This window comes from Sturnus vulgaris, chromosome 6 (genome assembly GCF_052056855.1).
Source record: "Sturnus vulgaris isolate bStuVul1 chromosome 6, bStuVul1.hap1, whole genome shotgun sequence".
NCBI lineage: Eukaryota > Metazoa > Chordata > Aves > Passeriformes > Sturnidae > Sturnus > Sturnus vulgaris.
The window spans coordinates 4,790,116-4,809,841 of record NC_142248.1 but is presented as its reverse complement, the minus strand read 5'-3'; the positions used below and the strand labels follow the sequence as shown (position 1 = coordinate 4,809,841).

General features: G+C 40.9%; 1 protein-coding gene across 6 annotated transcripts in view; it reads right to left on the bottom strand.

Annotated features, from left to right (window-relative positions):
* Positions 1–361: 361 nt before the first annotated feature.
* Positions 362–19,726, bottom strand: part of CD44 (CD44 molecule (IN blood group)) — a 46,840-nt gene continuing 27,475 nt past the window's right edge. Inside the window, exons 7-15 of one of the 6 annotated variants that reach the window (XM_088166785.1) lie at positions 14,810–14,914; positions 12,983–13,159; positions 11,273–11,434; positions 9,958–10,119; positions 8,456–8,716; positions 7,432–7,617; positions 4,512–4,628; positions 3,300–3,378; positions 362–1,289 (exon numbers count right to left, since the gene is read on the bottom strand). In XM_088166785.1, coding sequence (XP_088022911.1) covers positions 1,073–1,289; positions 3,300–3,378; positions 4,512–4,628; positions 7,432–7,617; positions 8,456–8,716; positions 9,958–10,119; positions 11,273–11,434; positions 12,983–13,159; positions 14,810–14,914 — 1,466 coding nt within the window. In that variant the 3' untranslated portion in view covers positions 362–1,072. The remainder of the gene's footprint in view (positions 1,290–3,299; positions 3,379–4,511; positions 4,629–7,431; positions 7,618–8,455; positions 8,717–9,957; positions 10,120–11,272; positions 11,435–12,982; positions 13,160–14,809; positions 14,915–19,726) is intronic. The other 5 variants (XM_088166780.1, XM_088166781.1, XM_088166782.1 and 2 more) reach the window with 5 other exon arrangements.

Genomic DNA, 19,726 nt, shown 5'->3' with positions numbered 1-19,726 from the left:
GACGGAAAACAATGTAGATGAAATAGAATTCAGAGGAAATGAGCAAGATCATAGAAAAGCAACTTTTAAAATATCAGCAATCTCGTATAATATAATAGGGGAAAATTTTTAATAGGCTCAGCATCTCCTTAGTAAAGTGGAGCAGAATATAGAGACCTATTTTCAGGAACAAAATACTGGCAGCTTCCCTAGTGATCTCAATTGCTTGATTTGTGCATATGTGATAGAGCTGGGGTCATTTTGTTTTATCTGTGATCTAAACTAACAGGCTCATTAAAAACATGCACAAACTTGGATCAGTGAATGGGGCGGGGGGAGAAGAGCAATGAACATCTCAAAAACTGAAGGATAATTGTACAGGTTGTTGGATAATAAACAACAGAAGTTTATTATGTTTCAGCTCATGTTTTCATGCCTTTATTACCCCTCCTGAGAAGACTTGGTATATGTCCATATATATTTAAAAATAGAGATAAATAAATTTTGACCTTCCGGGTTTCCCTCGTTGCAGACAAAGCCACACTTAATTATAATGTGTCACTTCTTGTTTATTCTGGCAGATTCTGAATGTACCCACTGCTATTCCTGGCTGGAAGGCATTTCTGAAGGATTCTGATGTTGCAGACATTGTAGAAGATGCCTTTTGGGTTTAAACTTGATTTTTTTTTTTACTCTTGACATTTTTCCTCACTTACTTCTGTACCATGGCATGTTTAATACTTTAAATATCAGTAAGATGGAGTGATTGGACACTTCTTTAGCTCCACACAGTGAAGACCTTCCATCTGGGGAGTAATGATGTAAATTTGTATGCCTTCTAACATCCAGGACACAGTGAGAGTCCCCTGTGAAGGGACTGGGAACTGAAAGCATTATGCAGCTCTTGGAGGTGTATTTCAGAAAGCACGCGTCAATTTTCCGACTCGGGCATCATTGCAAAGTGATTAAAAAGAAACAGAACTTATGCTTATGTTCAAAAGACATCAGTAGCACAGTGCATCTGTGAATTCCTGTTCAAGTTCCACATGATTTTGGTTTCCCCAGCCCTGATCAGCTTGGCAGTGTGGTACAATTACACTCCAGTCTTCATGTCAAACTCGTGATGATTTTGTGTTTCATTAACAGTCAGGAATTCATCACATGCTGCTGTTCGGTCATTTGACTGTTCTTTATGAACCAAGTGCACCATTTCTTGTGATTTGCTGATATCTCCATTTAACTCTCTTGTCTTCCTGTCCTCCACTGCCCCTTTGCCATTGTTAATCACTAGCTTTTGCTTCTGCCCACATCTAGAAAGAAATAAAAATAAAATATTATAAATTGAGTCTAACAAAAATAATCAAAAACTGAAGGTCAATATTTAGTAAGAAGTGATTGGAAATTAAACTTGTGTCTGCCAGTGCAGACTTTTACTATACAAAGTGTAAAATTTCTCCATATTGCATATTTTATTTTTAAAAGCATACACTGTTATTTGCATAAAATTTATCAGGAGCTCACTAACTCATTAAATTTATATTTAATGTTACTACATATAGCAATAACATTCATTACTGAATGCTAGAAATATACTTCTATCATTTGAACACATCCACATTTAGGAACTTTGTAAATACCCCCACTATGAGGACACCCTCCAAAGCCAGGCTTGGGACCACAGCTTTGAAAATGCACAAATTCTTAAGCAAGCAGAAAATCTGGATCAAGCTCTCATTAAACATGACAACTGTTTTTTTTTTCTTTGTATTAGCATGTCAAGCTTAGAAGCCAACCAACAGTAATGAAATATGGGAACTACTCTTGCTGCTGTCTGCAGCAGAGCTCCTTGGGATGTCAGGTAGGAAATAGGTACTGTGCTTTTAAAGTTACATGTGCTGCAGGGCTGCCCAATAAACTTTATATGTAGCTCTGAATTAAAACACAGCACACACTCAATCTTTTAAAGAGCCTCCAACCCAAAGCTGATGCACACTGGTTGTTGTGGGGTGGGCATCCTTCAGCATAGTAAAAGCAGAGCTACTTACACAGCTGTCAGATTGACTGATTAGATGATTCTCTGGCTACACAGTGCTAGACATCCTACGTGTCCTCAAATAGCCTTGTGTAAACTGAATATGCAGAGCCCAGCATGCCTAAGAGGGACAGTGTGCCTGTGAAATTGGACTTTTAAGTGCTTTCTTCTCAAATGAAGCATATTTTTTCCTGAATTACTAATTTGGCTGTTCAATTTTGCTGTTATGCTCCTGAAATACCTTTTTTCATGCCCACTGACTCATAGATAAGTGTTATTTTATCTGAAGTAGATCACTTCGCTCTGCTAATGTTACACACACCCTTGGGAATGATTTTCTGCTCTGCAGCCATAAAATGCCAAAAGACTCCAGCAAGGAGCTGTGGAGCTCCACAGCCTCTTAAAAGAGCAGCTCAGAGTGCTCTGCAACCAACAGGCTAGGAAAAAATGTGCTCGCTGCTTCCTGAACCAAAATCTCCACATATTATATGGTCACTCTGATAAAAAAAAAAAAAAAAGGAGTTAAAATCTAACATTCAAGTTGCAAATAGTAACTCTGTTAAAAAGCTCGGTTTTAACATTCAAGTAGCAAAAAGCTGTTGAAGACAATTGGGAAATAACCTCAGAGCAGCCCCCAGGGAAAAGAAAGAGGTAAGAATATTATAGCCTATCCTTTAGGCTGGGGTTTTTCCCATCTCCCAGCTAACTTTCCACAGGTCACTGCATTACTTTTCACTCCTCATCTGTAAAATGGAGCACAGAAAGCTCTTGAGAGCTCTGAGAGCAATGTCAGCATATATGTTTGTGACTGCCAGCTGCGATGCTGGCTCTCGTTCAGAAGGAACAGATGAACAGGAGAGAATGGCTGTGATTGTGTGAGCCAGCCCTTCACACTGCACACAGACAATGCTTTAATGGGGTGGGTGATTCCTGGCTCATCCTGTGGTTGTTACTGTCTATGTTCATCTCACAACTTCCCCTCTCTGTGAGCACGATTTTCCCATTAATAACTAATAGATAGAGGGTAATTAATTTTCTGTGATCTATATACAGGCTGAACTGTTCCTATAGCTGCTGGCTTCACGTGTGTGGTCCCAGGTGAGTGTGAAGGCTGACGTGTGACCTGAGCAGGACGTGGTGACCCGGGTCCCCACACTGCAAGTCACGGAGCTGTGCAGAGGATGCTCATCACTGCGGTTTGCCTCTCTGCTCTTGGACAAAGCTTTGGAGGCTCAAGGAAGGAAGAAGTAAGGCGGTGTGGTTTGGAAGTGGAAAGGCGTGTCCTTACCTCCTGCGACTGTTAACAGCAATGCACACTGCAAGGATCAGTGCGAGCACCACGAGAGCCACAACGATGATCAGCCAGTCTGGAGGGACAGACGAGGGAGGGGAAGAGAGCATGTCAGTGTACCTCAGGCGGTTTTGTCATTTCACAGAACTGCAAAAGCATCCTCTCTTCTGCTTCCTTCAAGCCGTCACACTCTTCTCCTAAACCTTGCTTGGTTTACAAAATCTTTCCATGCAAGTCAAACACCATTCAGCTCAGATTAAATTCCCCACCACTGCTGTCAGCTGTAAGCACTTTGGTGGGCACAGGTGAAGAGGAGATGTTTCACTGCTTCACTCCAATGGCAAAAGAAAAGCATGACACACCTACAAGCCCAGGCACAGAAGCAGGATGATTTTTAGCATATTTGTAGTAAAGCAGGTTCCACAACCTTCCTGCTCTCCACTACCATTATAGCTCTGCTGCTATTACAGGGGGGATCCTCTCCCAAGAGCTGTGTCCTGTGTCTTCTTTGTCTGAAACAACTGTCCCTTGTTTAAAAGACTCGAACATTTCATTTGAAACAAATTACTTCTTCTAATTAGTTAATTATTAGTACTCCATGGTGAAAAACTGACAGGCATTCTCTTCATAGCGTGCTCTTCTTGTAAATCCCTTCAGTTTTCCCTGCAAATAATGAGTTCTTCAAAAGGTGCTTCAAAGATTACCTTTCCATAATTTTCTGTGTGCTCTTCTCTATTTTTTTCCCATGTGACTAATGCAATGCCTTGAACTGAACAGAGTTTCAGCTCTGGACTTGCTAGGCCTAAGGATAATTACTTTCTTTGTTTCAAAAATTACTTTACAACTAATAAGTCCCAGAATATATATGCATTCTTTTGCAGCTGTATCATGGTGTTGGCTTCTTTTTATTCTGTTTTAGTGTGCCAGCTCTATTCTGGAGAGTTTGTCTCAGCTGTTATTTTCACTGAGCATCTCATGGATATGATACTATGCATATAACTTTACTGAGTTTTGCCTTAATATTGCTGAAAAATTACATGAGTTACAACATGATCTGTTTTTCAGACTACTTGTGAAATGCTGAATATTACCTGATTCAGAACAAAGCCTGAACAACTGTATTTGACCTTCATTTTCATCTCTTACTTCAGTTCATATGAAGACAATTCTGTACTTGGATTTTTAAAACATTTGACTTCAAAAACCCACCTGGTACAGCGGCCGACCTTGGCTGTGAAGCTATTTTTGTTGTGGCTGTCTCTCCAGGGGAAGTAGTGGATTCATAATGTCCCTTGTGTGGTCCTTGGTCACCATATACACTAGAGCCTAAAGAACAAAAACCCCCATCCATTAGGCCAAAAATGCCTGAAGAATATTTAACAGCAGCATTCAAAACTGTGACTTTAACAAGTAAAAACCATACTCTGGAGAGTCCATGCTGAAGCAATTAATGAGTGTTTCAGTTCTATTCCCACACAGGATAAAACTGAACACCTACAACTCTAATGTTGTCATAAAACAGAACAATAGTTCTCTGAATTCTTGTGACTTTGACAGCTATAGAGTGAGACTCTAAAAATTAAAAGTATTTTTTTCCTAATAGAAAAAAGTGTTCTCTGCAAACTTAGATGTGGATCCTCTTGTCCTTTTTAATAAGTTGTATAATTTGGTTTCAAGATGGTATTAGACCTTAAATCAGTTTCTTTTATTTTCTATGCTGGCCATGCTGCTTAGACTTTCATGCAACTACATTCCTGGCCCATGCTATTACCATAAGGGGATCCCAAGTCTAAAATTATCAGCAGACTATAGATAGAGTAATTTCATTATCACCACGAAAAAATATATTACACATCTCCACCTCTCTGAATTCTTCCAGACTCTAAGAAATTAAACATTAATCAACTGTAAAGTTCTTTTTCTTTAACAGACATTACAACTAATTTCTGTCCAGCATTTCTGATCTCATTTCCTAGTAACAGCTGGCAAATGCAAAACTGAGAAGCATGTTTTATTCCCTCTGTGAAGCATAGCCAGCAGGCAACTCACGAATTTTCCAGATGTTTTTATTATTTTTATTAACAACAAACTTATAGACTGGCTTGTTGTCTGGTGCTATCTCACAACAAAGGACAAATTCAAATGTGAAGAGTCTTGACCTAGTGCCAAAGAAAGCTGCCCAAGAGGGACCTACTAACTTGTCTCCATTACATCTCAGAAATTTTTCAAGGGCTTTATATCATCTTTTAAAAATGCCAGAGCTTCTCGTCCACAAAACCCCTTTGAAAGACATCCAGACATTTATTAAAATCTGTGTGCTTAGAAACCTGCCACATTTGCTGCTCCCCTGAGCACTGAGAAGAAGAAGCAGGGCTCAGCCAATTCCCAGCTGTTCTGCCTCTGGGGAGGTGCTTTGAGGTGCTCTCTGCATTTCATTTTGGTAACATATTAGATTTTTTTTCTTTATGGACAGTTGTCTTTTGTGGTCCTTCAGTAGGTTGACTTGTTATTCTGTGGACACTTAGTGTGATGTCTGACCACAGCTTAAACATTGCTGTAGAAAAAAAAGTGAAAAAGGTGGTACAGTACATCAAACCATTCATTTGATCAGAGAGGGCCTTTAACAAAACATTCATGACTCTTTCCCATTCCATTTTGCCTATATTGGGCAACATTACAAATTAATGAACCCTTCAATAAATAATCTGTTTGATGACAATGGTAGTGTCTTAGTAATTCCCATAGAATGTGTTCTTAAAATGCACCAAGAAAAGATAAATGAAAAAAGGAAGAATTTCAGGAAAATGGCCTTCTGAGCCTTTTGTCAGGGTACTGACAATGCAAAGATTCAATGCAGATAATCCCACTGAAAAATATTTAAACCAGTTCTTACAGGTTTTATGGGCTCAGGACAGAAAGGTAGAAAACATTTTTTCATAGTGTGTAATGTCTACATATAAAATTAAGAAGGCAGCTTAGATTAATTAAGTGAATAAGGCCTGTGAAATGAAAGAAATGAGTTTTAGTAGGAAGACATTATTAAAAACAGATTTAGCTCTCCAATAAAATTCTGACAAATACATATATTGCATTTATATTGCTATGCTTATGTCAAAATACTATCACCAGGCAATTTTGTTAGAGTTGAATTTACTGGTTTAGACAAAATTCTTGAAAAAATAATTAGCCTAAGTTATACCTCACAATATATCAATTAATATTAATGAATTATTAAGGGAATTAGCTTTCAAGTGTTTTCTGTATTAAAAAATATATACATAATCTTGTTTATGTACAATGAATGTCCACAGAGCATTGGCCAGATTCTACTCTGGAATGGTTCCACTAACTTCCAAGAAAGTGCATGAAAACAGTGTTCAGATTAGCTGAATTGGGGAAAAACCCCTCACTGTTAGGGTGGCTATTTGTATGAAAACTGCATCTGGGAATAAGGAAACGTCCCTTCATTTCCTGTATTATTAGCATGTGACAACACATAAGAAAGTGCCAAAGGCTGTATGTAGTATAAAAAGTAAATACTGTTAACTGCACTAACTTCATCAGAATAATAACCCTTTGAAAAACAAGGCTGTTCACAAATGAAATGTCAGTTACAGCCCAGTAACAGCTACAGTTATCACTGGAAAGATACCTACAGCACATATAGCTGGGGAAAAAATGGTGTCACAGAGGATTACCTTTATTTTGTACATATTCAGCTAATGTAGAGGGGTTACAGATGGGGGGAAAATGACAGATAGTTAAGAGTTACACAGCTGTCATTTATGCCCAGCAAAAAAAGATGCTATCACAAATGTATGGGCACGAGCAGAAAGTTTGCACTTCTTCATTTCAATAGTTGTGTTACCACTTGCTGATAACAGAATACAAGAAAAGCTTATTTGCAAAACACTATTTTCAGCCTTTTAGCTAGTGCTTTTACCAGAAAGAGATACCATTCATGACATCTTATCAGCAGGTTAAGACCAATAACAAAACCCAAAAAGGAAATAACAATATGGCAACCATTTACAATTATGCTTAGTACACATTTTTGGACAATAGCCATTGTCCACAATAACAACCTACTGACGGATAAATGAAAATGGTTATAATTCATTGTTCTTACTGGTAGTAAAAGGATCCTGCAAGGGAACAAAACGGTCCTCAATGTCTGAAAAATCTCCAGGCATCCCATGGACATGGAAACCCTCAGTGGTGGTTGCTGGTTCACCTTCCCTTCCAGGTGCAGTGCCAGGTGCCAGTGGCTCCTTGGTTGCTTTCTCTTGCTCAGCATCACCCACGGCCTCTACGACTGTCGTGATGGTGGCATGATCAGGGAGCACTCACAAAAACCACCACCCACATCACTTCCAGGGCCACAGCAAGCCAGAAAGCACCTGCACCTTCCTCATGCAAAGCACAGAAGGAGGAGAGGAGACATGAAGGCTTCTCCTTCCACGCTGTCACTGGCTGCTGAGAGACCCTCAAGCTCCAGGTCAAGGTTCAGCATGTTGGAACAAGATGCAGATCCCAGTGACAGGTGGAAAGGGGAGATCTTCAGAAGAAGAGACTTCAGCAGCAACAACCTGACCCTGTAACTCAGGAGCGAGCGGCCCCACCTCTGTCGGTCTTGCCTGGCAATGCACAGGGGCAGAGAAGTAAGAAACTGATGGCAGAATCTAAGGGATGTAATTCTTCTATGAAAGAATAGAATTCTTCTATGCCCTGCCCTCACTGCTGGGACACCACTCCCCAGTGATGGTGCTGCTGCTGAGTCACAGGACCAGGTGCCAGAGCACCTCCACCACGCCAGTCACGGTGCCAAAGCATTTCCAGCCTGGTCCCGCTGAGGCACGAGAAAGGAAAGTGAAGAGAGGCTGGGGATTCAGAATCACCAAAGTGCATGTCTCGCAGAACATTTAGGAGACGACCCAAAAACATGCTTCAGCAAGGATAGAAACCACCAAGTGCAGCAGCAAGGAGTCCCTTATGCCTCGTCCACAGATCCTTCGACAGATTTTTCACTGCAAGTCCACATTAAGAATGAAGATCCCCAGGATGAGAAAGATAGTGAAAGGAATCATCTTCAGCAGAAATAATGTCTCATTTCACACCAGACATGAGAAATGAGTATGGTCCATTATTCTTACTGGTACCCATCAGAAGAGAGCCATTACCAGTTTGGGTCACACTGGCTGTGGTCCTGTGGAGGACTCCATCTCTGGGAGTATCCATGGGACTCGTGATGCCTTCAGTGCCCTGTCCTGGCTCATCATCCGAAGGCAGAGGAGTTTGGGTTGGCTCTTGGTGGTGGGCACCATCAGGAGAGGAAGCAGCTGTTACCACAAGGTGAGGTGCCCACGTTTCCTGGGTTATACCTTCTGGTGCCAGGATGTCAGTGGAGGCTGTGACTGTCGTGATGATGGCTAAGTTAACTTCAAACACGTTTTAAAAATGCACCTTACATATTTACTCCCTCTGTATTTTAGTCATCACCACCTCTTTTATTTATTAGCCTATGTAGAATAAGCAGTGAGAAGGAAAAAAAAACCAAAACAAAGCCACAAGCAAAGAATATCCTCTGCATATGACACACTGTTTTTGGATTGTCTCTTCCTTCATTAATATTCACAATGCAGCCTAAAATATTGGTTTTCAAAATACCTAGTGAACACTGTTCAGAAGCAAGAAAACAGCAATATTATTTTCAGAATGACTATAAGAATTCCTGTTGTTAACACGGGAATTAGATTAAAATTACTTAATTTAAACATTTTAAAAAATTGCAAAATCATACTTGGGTTTTCATATTTGCAACTGACCAGTCAAAGCTCATAAAGCTTGAAAAACTGGGGAGCTTTGCAGAATCTCATTCATATTTATAAAACATGAGTAGATGATAGAGAACACAACTATATTTTAACCCACAAACTATTTATAATCCACAATTTGTAGTTTTCATAGCTCTCTATCAAATCCTGAATGTTGAGCATTAAATAATCCAGATAAAAATGGATTTTGAGGAAGAAAAGCAAAAGGATAACTGCTAATTTTCCTTTAGAATTTCTCTTTTAGAAAATGCAGGAAGAAAAAATGCAAGAAGTTCCAAACTACAATGTGATTTAAAAAACACCTTATTATATTAAATAAAAAAGCAGTATTTTGAATGAGCATAATTTTAAATGGATAACATACAGCATTTGGGAATTTAAGTTAGAACCTTGCAGAACTGCACGAACAAACTCCAATAAATTATTTCAAATTTTACAGTATTAAGAGAACATGTTGAAATAGTAAGACCAGGAATGACCAGACATGAAAAACAAACATTTACACTACCAGCCACCTCCAAAAAGCAACTGCTTCCTCAGTTAAAAACACACCTGAGCAAAGTCAGGGGACATAAGAAACAGGACACACAGGAAAAAAAAAAATCTTTAAACAGGCAGGAATTCTTGTTGGGATATTCACATGCAACAAAACCATAAAAACATTTGCACTGCAATTCCCCAACAAGAATGCACTCTTTAAAGATAAGAAAGACAGGGAAAGAATTCAGTTTCAGAAGAAATAATGTCTCATTTCACACCAGACATGAGAAATGAGTACAATCCATTATTTTTACTGGTACCCATGGGAGGAGAGTCATTACCAGCTTTGATCACAGTGGCTGTGGTCCTGTGCAGAGCTTCATCCTCAGGGACATCTGTGGGATTGATGATGCCTTCGCTGCTCATTTCTGATTCATCATCCCACAACACTATCCCAGCTTCAGTGGGCTCCTCATGGTGGGCACCATCAGGAGAGGCAACAGCTGTTATGATGGTTTAATGACAGGTGATTTAAACACAGATTATTCAATAGCTGTGAATTCCATGTGTGGGCTGCTTCGGCCTTCCCATTACCATCCATCCCATCCACGCCTCCTGTTCCCCTGGAAGCACTGTTACCCTTTTCTCGCCACAAAAAGGGCAGAGAGATGAGACCCTGCGTCCTGAAATCATCACTGCTCTCTCACACTTTTGGCAAGACGTATCCACTTGCTATTCTCGTCCACTTTTTCACTTAATTAAAACGATTCCCGAGGGCAGTGGACACAGGGAGAGGCACGGAGGCAGCAGCCAGAAGGATTCCCTGACCTGCATCCTGGACTGCCCACAGAGCTCCCTCGGCACTGTCACTTGCTGTCACGGTGTGTTTCACACTCCAGGCACCAACACTGACAGCCAGGAAGACATGAAGGCCTCTGCTTCTTCCTCCACACTGCCACTGGCTCCTGAGGGACCCTTAAGCTCCACATTTAAGCTCAGCACGTTGGAGCGAGATGCTGGCGACATACACGGATTCCAGTGGCAGATGGAGAGGGGAGAGCTCCAGAAGAGGAGAGCACACCTTGTCCTTAGAGCATTATTTGGATGTTATGAATACTGCATTATATGAGAAGGCACCATGATGCTGTGTCATGGCAGTTTTATAGGTTCCTGCCTCTCATCATTCTATGAATGAACCAGAGGGATAAATATTTCAATGAAGTCTATGAAAAAAACCCTCTTTTGCCCGGTGAATACTCACGAGCTAAATAGATTAAATTAACCTCTTGAGGTACAAATACACATAAGTATGGATTTGACTTTATGATAAAGACAGTCTGGAAGCAGCAAATAATAGAACTTATGTAATGAGCTGGATGCAATTTCACAGCCATGCTTCACTAAGGAACGAAAAACCTTATAAGTGGTGTGGCAAGTAAAGAACAACTGTTTTTATATGGAGCTAAAATTGAAATCTTCTGTTTCACTACCATCCAGACAGAGAAGAGAGAAAAATAATCACTCTACAGTTTATGCCATTATTTTAAGAGATCAGTTATTACTCCTGTCTACAAGTTCATGCAGCATCTTTCCAGGTAGAGGCCATCTGCGAGACAGAAGTGATGCAACATACAACACAGAGATTATTACTAGTACCTGTAGTGGAAGAGTCTGTTTCAAGGTTGCTGTCTCTGGAAGGAATAACTCTATCCGTTCCAGCAGGCTGTGTGGCATGCTCCTCTCCCTGCTCCCAGCCTGGATACACCAGTGGCTCGTGCTCTGAGTCGTTCTCTTTGGTCCCCTGGCTGGGGACCACAGCTGTTATGGTGATGGTGAAGCAATTATGAACTCAGTATACAAAGATCCACTTCCCACACTATTCTCCTCTTCAGTTCTTGTCTCTATGACAGGCCTTGCTCACATGTCTACTACATTTAATGGCAAAGAGAAGTAAAGTAGATTTGCTTCTCGACCTGGTTCATATTTAGAAAAGCTGCCTACTGTCATCAGTAGGACCAACTCCTTCCTCAAACTGGTGCTTTTCAGAATCAAGTGTCTTACTGGGGTTTTTTTTACTGAATCTTGCTGCTGACTTTGTATTGTTGAATATCGAACCAAAATTCACTGATGCAGAATTAAAAACCTCAAGGACAAATAGCTGCAAGGATATGACCCATCAGTAAGATTTTAATCACATAATTCCAGCGTATTGACTATATCCAGTTTTTTCCCCTCAAAATGTCACTGTTTCATTAGTTGCAGCATCTCCAGGAAAACAGATAAGGAAGTGTGACAAAGGGGAATGCTAGGTCATGCTACAGGTTTGTGAATGGTGCACACAATGAATAAGACAGCATTCAGCTGGAGAATATTTGACATTGTAGTTATTTAGAAAAACACTGTCCATATCAATCAACCTGCAGTTTTTATTAGACAACCATAGCAAAAGAGTACCCAAATGTTGTAAAAAGCATAAACCTTCTTAACCCCTTCAACTCAATAACGGAATAAAAGAAAAAGCAAGAAATTTGCCACAGTGTGTTACAATTTTAACTGCAATTAGGCCATTATGTGTTGTTGTAGTAGCATAGTATAGCAGATTATCAGAGACCTGTATTTGATAACACACAAGAGCAGAGGATGACTGTGGTGAATTCACTGTTGCAGTGCTTAGCACAGCAATCTGTCATTAACTTATAAGTTTGGTATGCTCACAGGAACAGAAATTAAAATATATCAATTTGCAGTAACCACCTTTACAATATAATTTGATGGTTTATGTTTCAATTGATTCAACCAATGAAAGAGAGAAGCTGCTGTCTTATTCTACATTATGCTTTGTTTTCTTCCCTTCACCACCAGTATCATCTTGCCATAGTTCAAAAGTGGGATGAGTAGATATTTTAGATAATTTTTTAAATATACAACTGCCATTAACAAAAACTGGAAAAAAAAATCCCAGGCTCATTAATGGCTTGCAACAGGCGAGTGAATATAGTTCCCAGAAGACTGGAAAATGCAGCACACATTATTATTTTTCCATTTAAACCTTCTCTGTTTCCTACAAAATCCTGGTAGATAGCTTGTTGAAAGCTTGTGACAGCATGACACTCAATACAAAATGTAGGAGACAGTTACAGAATTAACCTACTAAAGGTCTTGACATGCAAGACAAATAGAAGAGAAACATCCTGGAACAAGCCTGAAGAATAGACTAATTAAAAAAAAAAATATAACATCAAAATTGCTCAGGTTTATTCACAGAACCTGCCTTATGGCCTCAGAATGCACAAATGTTAGAAAAAATCCTAAAATTAATCTTTAGAAAACCCTGAAAATTTACTAAAATGTGACCTGTAATATTACCTGTAGAAGTTTCCTTCCCAAAATAATTTTCAGCTGCAGTAGAAAATTCATGTTGTTCAATACTGTCAGTGGTACTTGCAGGATTTTGTTCTTGACTGATCCCTCCAGAATGAACGCTGTGTAATAGTGGATGTTGGGTTGGTTCTTGATGTTTTTCATTTTCACTTGCAACTAGTGCTGGTAAGATGATGATTGAATCAATTATGATCAAAATACCCAACATCAGTCACATCATCCTGATCATCATGGTCTACATAACAAGGCTTTTGTGATTTGGCTTTTTCTTGTTGTTGTTGCATTTCATGTGAAATGAAAGATGAAAGAAAACAAAAGTCCTTTGGAAACCTTATCGCACAAAAGCACCACCAGGAGCAGCAGCAGATTTAAGTGCCCTAGAAAGGATCCCAATGACCAGTGGAAGATAAAAAGAAGATGCCCGAGAAGGAGAAGAGCTCACAGAAACAACAGCTTGCATCTCTAGCTCATATTTATTAAAACAACTTAATTCTTGAGTTTGTGCACTCTGGGATTTTAAAGTAAAACACTGATGAACTTTTCGAGTTATCTCAATTGCAGTTACAAAGCTGGCCCTAAGGAAATTGTAATTTCTTCTGAGATTGGATGAATTAAACAAGTAGGTTCATATAAGTAGATAAGCATACTTATTTTGAATTCAATAATAATTAAAGCTCTTTCCAATGAAACTAATTCATTGCTTACTCTTTAACTTGCTGTTGTTTACACAGCAGAAGATGCAATCAGAAATCAGCTGAAGTACCACCACCTTAAGAGCTGTTCTAACAAAGGCTGGGAAAAGATGCATTGATAAACCTAAGATGAGCATAAGAACTCAGCTGGAAATATATTTGCCTTAAGTATCAAACATTTCCATGAGTGGTATATAAGAGTAAAGCTCAAGTCCTTAATCAGAGCATGCAAAGAGTGAGCTGGATGTGTTACATAAGTCACAAGCCACCAGACAGAGAAACAATGCTATTTCCCAAGAAGATAAAAACTGGAGGAATATTCATCTTCACATTCAGGCAATGGAATACTCATAAAGAGAGCACTCATGCAAATGCAATTAATTACTTTTAAATGAAATGTAATACATATATATTGTCTTACAAAAGAAGAGGTAATATTAATCAATGTATGAATACAACTGATTTAGCAATACTTTACCACTAAAAGAAAGTTATCACAAAAACAATTTCTGTGTGATTACAGAATCTGTTCTAATGCCAACTGTATAAACTCTGCTGTTCAAAACAATCTCAGAACCAGAAAGACACAGAAAAATATCTTGAGAAAGGACTCTATAAGCTTTTTCCTACAGAAGATTTTAGAATTGAATGTTTTGGTATCTCAGTTGGCCATTGGCACTAACCCTGGTAGCAAAATGTTCACATTCATCTGGAGGTAGTATTTTATCCTTTGTAGGGCAATTTAGGTATTTGAAACATTAGATGCCTGTTTTGTATTTTGCCTTCAGATTTTACAACAGAAATTTTGAAGTGGAAAAGGGAAATTTTTTTCTCACCCAGATGGGTGACTGAAAGTCTGCTCAGTTTTATTGCACACTGCTGTCACTGCAAATTTTAAAATACTAGAGATGTGAGGAAAAGTGGCAAGAAATGAACTTTAGATGCATAAGACAGACTTGGAGTGACAGATGAATGTTACAGATGCCACCTCTGAGGGCTCTAGTACAAATAATGTAAAGGCTAATGATATGGGAATTACAAACAGCCACACCCTGAGTGTCTTACTTCACTGAATTATATCAGAAATCTGAGAATTATCTGAAATGCTTGATTGCTTTACCCCTTGTAGCAGAGCTAGGATACTGCTCCTCTTCATCTGTGAAGGTGGGGCTCCAATGCTCCTGTGTGGTGATTTCCAGAAGTGTTTCGTGGTGTGAGTCCACAGCTGTTGGGACAACGGAGGATTCAATGCTCTAAATCCACTGTCTGTGTGTGCCATAAGGGTGATGGGAAATGGAAGTTCTTGCATAGCCTAGCTACAGCCTCTTCACTCTTCTTATCAAATCCCTTCACATCAAACCAGTTGTTCTTTCCTTTGCATTCGACAGATGCAAAGTTTCCCAAGAAAAATGGGAAAAACAAGCAGCAGAAGGATAATGTACAGTAGAAGCAATGCAAAACCATCAGAGCAGTTGTAGAAATTGAAACTCATGTTTTAGGAATAATGCTGGACCTAAGGAATATGGCATATATCCCAGTACACATGCTTGCTGAGTACTCAAGAAGTACTCAAGAAGTGCCGTGTTAGAATACCCTCGACTGAGCAAAAAAGCAACAGTCAGAAAAAAAATGAGAGCACCTGGACAACCACCAGGAAGCCAGTATTAGACAAGAAAGTTATAATGCAATTAAAAAGATAAAACAGAGAGTCTATGACCAGAGACTGAATACACTTTCACCCACGGATCATGCAGATACCACTAGACCATCAAAGGTATGGAATGCATACCATGATGGGACAAGTTACCAATGCAGAGTCTCAAAGATGAACAAACACCAAAACTATCCAAAGCATAGGAAGAAAAATGAGAAGTCCCAAAGCAAGATGAATTCCTGATTTTGCATTTTCTACTAAAAATGGAAACCACTGCTGAAAAAACACAAAGACCGCGCTATCTTCAGAAAAGTAAAAGGCTTATGAACAGTGACTGCTGAGTAAATAAAAGCACAGACAACAGACACATTAGGATTAAAATAAATAAAATTTCAGAAAGAGAACAGATCAATATATTTGTTCAAATTAGAGCATAGTAATGAACAGCAACATCTATGCTAATAAAACCCCAGGGCTGGAGCCATTCCATGATCATAAAGCCAAGCAGCAGTTTGGGTACTTCAGGGACACACTGCATTTAGCTTTGGCCTACATATGTGGTCTTTTTCTGGTTTTCAGACAAAATTATTTCATCTATGGATGGCTTTTGAACTAAAAAAGAGTTCTCAGATGATCACGGTGGGGCTATTCATATCAGGAAAGTAAGGCTATGTAGTAAAATATCTCAATTGTAATACTGGATGATGCCTATACATCTGAGGTCACAAAACAAACGAGATGATGTCAGAGGACTGCAAGGGAAGTGTGCAGAAGGTAGCAAATATGAGGCTGTTTTGTTGACAGCTCCCAATGAAAAATGGACTTGGGATTTGGCCTTTACAAATAGTACCTCAGCATCTTCCACAAACAGGAATTTTGCTATTGAATAGCTGTTGGTTATATATAACACGAACTAGAATTATTTTAATACGTAAAATAAATTACTAGAATGAAAGATAAACGTTTTTGTCTTGGAAAATCATGAGTAAATGTAAACATTTGAATAAACATGAAACTGAGAAGCTAATTATAAGTAGGGGAAAAAAGACACATTATTTTAATCTTAGGGACCTGAGATAATTCTACAGTCGTGAAAGAGGTATTTCTGAAGGGAAGAACTGATGAGAATATCATCCAATTTTCAAACAATATATGTGTATCTAAGAAGGAGGAATGCCCTGTAGGACAGGAAAAAGAACAAACCATCACCGAGGACAAGAGAAGTTCCTTACTCGTACTCAGAGCAGTCTCGTCCTTGGCCACACTCCTGCCCCAGCCTGGAAACACTGTGGGGTACAGCATCTCCTCAGAAGAGTCTTCATCATCTGAATCACTGCCACTGGAGGTCACATCTGCTGTGATGATGTGAAATCTGCCATGAAGCCCTAACCCACAAGGCCTTCTCCTGGCAGCAGTTCATCTTTCCTGCCTCCCCTGCGTGCAGCCTTACAGTCACAGAGCAGAATTTACAGCCCCGTGCTTCCCAGGGGCCGTAGCTGCTCCTGGCCCTTTCACTCTCAAGGGGCTCACCCCTCTGCCATGGCCCTGCTGGAGCTGCCCCACTAGGGCTCTTAGATACATTTTGGGACCCCTGGCATGTCCACAGCACTAACCATGCCCTGTGCTCTTCTAGCAGGTAGAGCAGAGCATACTGGCTTGGAAACCTTTCCTTTCTCTCTCCTCCAAGTCCTTCTCATTGGAACAGTCTGCTCCTAAACTGCTTGCAAACAGGAACAAGGAAAGAGCCAGGCACATGCTTTCCATAATGACTGCCATACTCATCCCTTTCAGACAGGCAGAATGTCTCCATGGCACATGGACAGTGTGGACACCTGCTCTATGGCTACCATGTGGACACTCCATGAGACAGAGCCCAGGACTTTGCTTTTCCTACTTCAGTGCAATGAACAGCAGTGACAAATGCCACACATTCAACCCCTGCTCCACTTAGACTTGGTGGATCTGCTGCCCTGGTCTCTGGTAGTCCAGCCCCTAATCAAAGCAGCCTCTGAGCATGGCATTCTTTACCCTTGGATGCTGGCGTGGCTTCTTGCGTCTTCTCTCCAGGATTCGACCACCACCAGGGATCTGGGAACAGATTCCACCAAGCTTGGGTGGTGGTTGTCTCCAGGTTGTCATGGTCAGGCCCTGGAGCTGTTAGGACATGGCTGGTTTAACCAGGATCTTGTGATTATTTCTTGAGAAGCAACTTTTCCTCCAGCAAAGTCAAGTTCCACCAGCACCAGCCCCTTGAGCACGCTCATGCCCAGAGATGGATGTGAGAGCAGGGCGAATGTATGAACCCATGGTGTCATTACATTCCTCCAACACAGAGCTGGATGCAAGCACCTTTGGCAGCCCCAGGAAAGAGCATGCTCCCTTTGAGAGCAGCCATCCAAAAGCCCTGTGGGGCTTTTGACCTCTCCAAGTTCCATAGGGTTAATGAGTTCCTCACAGGGGAGTTAGATAGTCTTTGAAATAGAATCCAGAATGAAGAAGATCCACCAAGATGACATAAAATCACATACAAAAGATGGAAGAAGTATCCATGATAGGCAAGAAGGATACCCAGAGATAAGCACACCCAGAGAAGCAAATTGGTCTTCTCCTGACAAATCCATGAAGCCAACACTGCCAAGGACCTGCGCTCAGAACTGAGGCCATTCCTCTCAAAAGACACATGCACTCCCCTTGACCTGATGCTGGCAGCTAAATGCACACCAGAAACACTTTTCAGAGTAGGCATCAGTACAGCATGGAGAGAGAGAAGCAGCTTTACTTCAATCCCATTAGCAATGCACAGCCTATTCTCAGAACATAGCATATCCAATAGCAGGATACATAGATTTATGCCAGGCATTTTCAGATGGAAAGAGATTTCTGCTTAGAAAAATTACAGGAATCGACAGCCTTTTGATCCACCATGCTAGGCAAGCCAACTAGTGGTTGGCAGGGAAAGAGAAATAATTATGCAACTTGTAGGAGGTTGGAAATTCCCTCCAAAGAGAAACCAGTCCTTGAATCTCAAGAAGTCACAAGCAAAGTCTACAAATCAAACAAGAATGAAGACAGCAATTCACGAATCAACAGAATGCAGTGCTTTTAACTATAGGGAGCCCACACAATTGAAGTGGGGCTTTTTTGTGGCATTGGAAATGTGTTTAAAAAAGAGCTGACGAGATCATCCAATTTTCAAAAAATATATGTCTATCTAAGTAGGAAGGACGCCAGGTAGGACAGGAAGAAGAACAAACCAACACCAAAGACAAGAGAAGTTCCTTACTCGTACTCAGAGCAGTCTCGTCCTTGGCCACACTCCTGCCCCAGCCTGGAAACACTGTGGGGTACAGCATCTCCTCAGAAGAGTCTTCATCATCTGAATCACTGCCACTGGAGGTCACATCTGCTGTGATGATGTGAAATCTGCCATGAAGCCCTAACCCACAAGGCCTTCTCCTGGCAGCAGTTCATCTTTCCTGCCTCCCCTGCGTGCAGCCTTACAGTCACAGAGCAGAATTTACAGCCCCGTGCTTCCCAGGGGCCGTAGCTGCTCCTGGCCCTTTCACTCTCAAGGGGCTCACCCCTCTGCCATGGCCCTGCTGGAGCTGCCCCACTAGGGCTCTTAGATACATTTTGGGACCCTTGGCACGTCCACAGCACTAACCATGCCCTGTGCTCTTCTAGCAGGTGGAGCAGAGCATACTGGCTTGGAAACCTTTCCTTTCTCTCTCCTCCAAGTCCTTCTCATTGGAACAGTCTGCTCCTAAACTGCTTGCAAACAGGAACAAGGAAAGAGCCAGGCACATGCTTTCCATAATGACTGCCATACTCATCCCTTTCAGACAGGCAGAATGTCTCCATGGCACATGGACAGTGTGGACACCTGCTCTATGGCTACCACGTGGACACTCCATGAGACAGAGCCCAGGACTTTGCTTTTCCTTATTCAGTGCAATGAACACCAGTGACAAATGCCACACATTCAACCCCTGCTCCACTTAGACTTGGTGGATCTGCTGCCCTGGTCTCTGGTAGTCCAGCCCCTAATCAAAGCAGCCTCTGAGCATGGCATTCTTTACCCTTGGATGCTGGCGTGGCTTCTTGCGTCTTCTCTCCAGGATTCGACCACCACCAGGGATCTGGGAACAGATTCCACCAAGCTTGGGTGGTGGTTGTCTCCAGGTTGTCATGGTCAGGCCCTGGAGCTGTTAGGACATGGCTGGTTTAACCAGGATCTTGTGATTATTTCTTGAGAAGCAACTTTTCCTCCAGCAAAGTCAAGTTCCACCAGCACCAGCCACTTGAGCACGCTCATGCCCAGAGATGGATGTGAGAGCAGGGCGAATGTATGAACCCATGGTGTCATTACATTCCTCCAACACA